This window comes from Daktulosphaira vitifoliae, unplaced genomic scaffold (genome assembly GCF_025091365.1).
Source record: "Daktulosphaira vitifoliae isolate Bord-2020 unplaced genomic scaffold, ASM2509136v1 Scaffold_2, whole genome shotgun sequence".
Classification (NCBI taxonomy): domain Eukaryota; kingdom Metazoa; phylum Arthropoda; class Insecta; order Hemiptera; family Phylloxeridae; genus Daktulosphaira; species Daktulosphaira vitifoliae.
In genome coordinates, this window is record NW_026099573.1 from 3,350,693 (window position 1) to 3,355,863 (window position 5,171).

At 25.7% G+C, this 5,171-nt stretch overlaps 1 protein-coding gene across 8 annotated transcripts in view; it reads left to right on the plus strand.

Annotated features, from left to right (window-relative positions):
- LOC126898779 (protein timeless) overlaps window positions 1-5,171 on the plus strand; it is a 57,503-nt gene that overhangs the window by 23,468 nt on the left and 28,864 nt on the right. For 7 of the 8 annotated variants that reach the window (XR_007702376.1, XM_050673113.1, XM_050673109.1 and 4 more), the window contains one exon: window positions 2,300-2,392. The exons of the other annotated variant lie outside the window; for it this stretch is intronic. Coding sequence is in view for 6 of the 7 variants with exons in the window: in XM_050673113.1 (XP_050529070.1) it covers window positions 2,300-2,392 (93 nt within the window). In the remaining variant the exon portion in view is untranslated. The remainder of the gene's footprint in view (window positions 1-2,299; window positions 2,393-5,171) is intronic. 8 annotated transcript variants of the gene reach the window in all.

Sequence of the window (5,171 nt, forward strand, 5' to 3'; positions counted from 1 at the left end):
TAACAAAATTTTTTTATTAAAAAGTATTGCATCAATTCCTTTAAATTTGTATACGCATTAAAAGTATATGAATATACAACTCCTTTTTATTTTCATAATATCTCCGTAAAAATTACAATATTATATTATTGAATACCACTTTCATACTCAATTTAATTACTGTAATTATTATATATTCATATATTATAGTTATAAATCGGGGTAAAATTAAGGGAATAAGTGTTATTGTTGTTTTTGAAATAATCTACCAATTTCATTTTTTTCTATTTAATAATATCTATTTCAAACTTGCAAGTTGAGTTAAAAGTTATGGTAATAAATTCATTTTTTTTTTATTAAAACTTTCACTTTAAAGAACAAAAAGAAGTAGGTTCAAAATGATTACTTTTAACATATTAAAAATCAATAATAATTTGAAAATAATTAATTATAAAAATTATATAATATATAATTAAAATAATTACTAATCTGGATATAATTAAGGAAATAGGAGTTGATGTTGGGTTGGGTTGGTTACATTTTTAACTTTATAATGCTACAACTCATTGAAAAGTGTATGAATCAACACAATTTTTTTATGAGAAATAATATTTTTTAATAATCCCTTTTTCATTCGACATACTTTATCTTAATCAGGGTATTAATAAGGAACTAGCAGATCATGCAGCTTTTGTAATTATCCACCAAATTCTTAGAATTAAACACTATCTACTGATTTGCATCGAAGCGTTTCTTATGATAGTGATTCTAATCACTGTCACATTAAATCTATACTGGACCCAACTATGCAACGTCACCACTATACCGCGACTCCACTGTGCTGGGTTTTTTATCGTCTAGATATTACAATAAAAACATTATATTCTTTATTAATACATGGGTGTTGGTAGGGGATAGTAGTGAAAATAAAGAAATCTGAGACCTTTGTGGTCAAAAATGATAACACAAAATTTTAGGTTCGCTAATTTATAAACCTGTACTACAAATGATGTCTCTCTGTGAATTATTCTAAATATTTTTTTTTATAATTTAAAATTTTTTTTTTTAATTTTAAATTTAAACTTCATTTTGTATTCATGTTGAAAATGTCTACCATATGCATTTTGTGTTAAAATTTTCGATTTTGTAATTTATTTTATTTTAAAATACCTTACAAAAGTTTTTGAGTTTTAAATCTTTAAAAAAAAAAAAATTTTAAATCATTTGATTTTTATCTCATTTAAATTTAATAACTTTAATAAATATAAACGACCCCATTACTGTAGTCCACCTCGTTTAAAGAAATTTTTGATTCATATTAAAATTTTTTTACTATGTGATTTTTTTTTAATAGCTCATTTATTTTTTCAGCTCTTCTTGACCAACTTTTATTAAAGATACGTCAAATGCTCACAACTAATACACTTAATTGAATAGATTTTTTTAACAACATTTTAATTGGTTATATTTAGTTAAAGTAAATTATTAAAATTAATAATGTTCTAAATATTTTTAATCACCAAAAATTACTTAGAAATGATTACTATGATTTCTATTAAAGTGGTCTACTACAATAAAAATGCAAAAAAAATATTGAGCTTTTCTGATAAATAACAGTAAATTAATTATACAATTTCCTAACTGTATATTAATCTTAACAATACTATTTTTTTATTTTCATGAAATTTTCTACTTAATAATGTAAATTTCAATCTTGAACTTGAGCTTAAAGTTATGGTATCAAATTCAACTTGTTTTTATTATAAACTTTCAAAAAATCAACTTTAAAATACCAAAAAAATATTAATAATTATTATCTAAAAAGTTCTGTGTCAAGCCCTTCAATTTTTATACCCGTTTGCCATAAAAGTAATAAATACTTTATAATTTTTTATAAATTCTCCGAAAAAATTACAATACTAAATTATTAAATATCAATTTCATACTACGTTGAATTGCTTTAATAGATATTTATTCGTAAATTATACTTATAAATCAACTACTAATTAGGAATAAAGATAAAAATAGGAGTTAATTTTGTCTTTAGAATAATCAAACAATTTCTTAAAATTATAGACTATCTACAGATTTACATCGAAGCGTTTTTTATGATAATGATTTTAATCACTGTCAGATATCATCTATACTGGATTAAACTATACCACATCCCCATTGTGCTGGTTTTTTTTTCTTAACAATTAATAAGAAATTATATATTTTATAGAACACTTTTGATAAATTATGCACTGTTAATTTAAATTGTAAATTAAAACAACATTAGAGAAAATATAATTTCTTTTACTTATGAAATTAATTTTAGAATAATGGAGCAAATTCAATTCAAATTAATACATCAACTGAATCTTCTACGTCAGATGATTACGATAGTGATCACCTAGTTAATACTATCAAAGTAATCACTTTTATAAATATTTATACATATAGATACAGGGTGATTATTTAAGGATAAGATACTCATTTTCTTAAAATCTATTGAAAATATTATATACTAATAAAAGGAAATGTTCATTTATTAAAAGAACTCAAAATAACATGTTTGTAATAAGTAATGCATATCGTATATACTATTACATACGACGTAAATTTACAATAGTACTTAGTTGAATGGCAAGTGTGGACAATTTTTCTTATTAATTAGCATTTTAAAAACCCAGCCCAACCTACAATATAAATAATGTATGGTTCGTTAAAATGGATTATTGTTACATTTTGCATTATAAAAACCAAACTAGTAATGAATTTGTATTTTAAATCCAAATCTTTAAACAATTTTAAAACACAAACGTTAATAAACATAATATGAAACAAAATTATTTAAATTTTTTTTTCTATTATATCATCAAACTAAAATTAGAGATTCCTGTTAAAGAAAATTAATATTTAGATTTTTTATCCTCGAAGAGATGAAAAAAAATTATTTAATTACATATTTTTAAAGACGTTTTTTAATTAAACAATATTTTCCTATACGAAAATTTAATATTCTCAATCATTTCCCAAATAATGAGTGTCTTATATTTAATGAATGACTCTGTATATACGGGTGTCTGTTATCTATGTTTGACACAATATCTTTATAAGTACAAAATAAAATATAAATCTTTCTTTTCAGAAATTTTAAGTATCCTATACACTTAAATTAACAGAAAAAATATATCTCTATTTCCTCTACTTTTCTCTTAAAACTATATTATTTTTAGTTTTTTTAATGGAAACATATATATTTTACTAGCTTACAAACAAAAAAATGACTGTACAATAACAACTATTGAACCAGAATTTTGGAAGTTAATAATATTTTTATGGAAGGGTGGAAGTAGTAGTACGATTGATAAACATTTAGAAATAAAAATAACAGACCCTCGCTTCACCTATAATGTTGTTATTAAAATGTTAATAACTTCAAAAATATTAGTTCAAAAGTTATGACCGATGAACAATTTTCTTATTTTTAAGCAAGTTATATACGTAATTTTCAGTTTAAAAAGTTGAAAATAATGAAATTTTACGAAAAAACAAGAGGAGATAAAGCTTTATTTTTTTCAACTATTTTAAGTATGTAAGGTACAAGGTAGCCTATAATAACCTTTCACGTTTATTTTTTTAATAACCTGGCGAAAAATGTATGTACAGAGATAATTTAAATACTAAAATAAAGTAGAAATATGCCGTTTTTAGATAGTATATTTAAATTACTTTTACAATTTAAGTCTTAAAAATTATTCCTTGCAGATTTTTACCCTCATTTTTTATACATTCAGACGTTTTTTAAGTTTTCGAACATCTTCATCAGCATATCTGTTCCAATAAGGCCCGATTCTCGAATAATGTTGTTCTTAAGTTGTTCCAAAGTCCTGGGCTTGTCCGCATACACTTTGGATTTCAAATATCTTCATAGAAAATAGTCGCACGCCGATAAGTCGGGTGACCTAGGCGGTCAACAAATTTCAATGTTCCGCGAAACCAGTCTGTGGCGGAAATTTTTTCGCAACAGTTCAATCGTTTCTTTCGCCGAATGACAGGTCATCCCGTCTTACTGAAACTAGGTAGCTGATAATTTTCGTCTACGTTTCGATTCGGGTACCAGAAACTCAATCAACATCAAACGATAGCGCTCACCGTTAACTGGCCCCACGATACCATGTTGGGCGATACCCATCCAAACCGTTAGCTTGAGGGAATGAAGAGGCTTCTCTTGCACGAGCATTGGATTCTCATTAGACCAACACCGCATATTTTGCTTATTTATATTGCCATTGAGGTAAAAATGAGCCACGTTAGTAATCAGTAAACGGAATTTCGCCAGAATTAAGTTTCTCGAGCATACTCTGAACAAATGATTTTCTTGTTGCTGGATCAGTTGTTTCCAATTTCTGAGTGATTAAAATTTTATAAGCATGAAAATTAAGGTGATCGGACAAAATTCTCTGCAGAGAAGTCCGTGAAATATTCAAGTTTGCTGATCGTTTTCGCGTTGATCTGACGGGGCTAATCTGTACTGAATTTCTCACTTATTCCACCATTTCTGGAGTTCATATGGAAACTTTTCGACCGCTCGGTGTTTTTTTAAACGCATCACCACTTTCCTTAAAGTTTTTTATCCATAAATTCACTGTTTAGACGCGATGGAACTGCACTTTTTCCGTCAAGATTAAAAGTTTTACGTAACTCAAGAATTGCACTTACGTAAGAGTCATTATTATTATAATAAGCTTTTACGATAAACGCATGATGAGCACCCGTCCACTGCTCCATTAGGATAAAATCGCAATGAAACATAATTAGGCATCGTCTAGCTATCTGGAACTGGATTTACCGTTATCCTACCTTTTTTTGAACAAAAGTTATTTATAAATAAAATGTGAAAGGTTATTATGGGCCACCTTGTACTTATAACTTCTGAAAAGAAATGTAAATATATTTTATCTTATACTTTTAAGATATTGCGTAAAACAGTTAGCGGATCACCAGTGATATATATATATATACATATTATTTATTAAGTTTTAGTATATTTATTGAAATATAATCACTGTAAATAGTTAGTAAAAAACGAATTTTTAAAGAATTATTGATAAAAGTTGTACAATTATATTTTAGCTTCGATGCGAAGCTGAGAAGGTATTAATTTTACTATGATGTGTTTTTTTTTTTTTTTTTTTTTTTTTTTT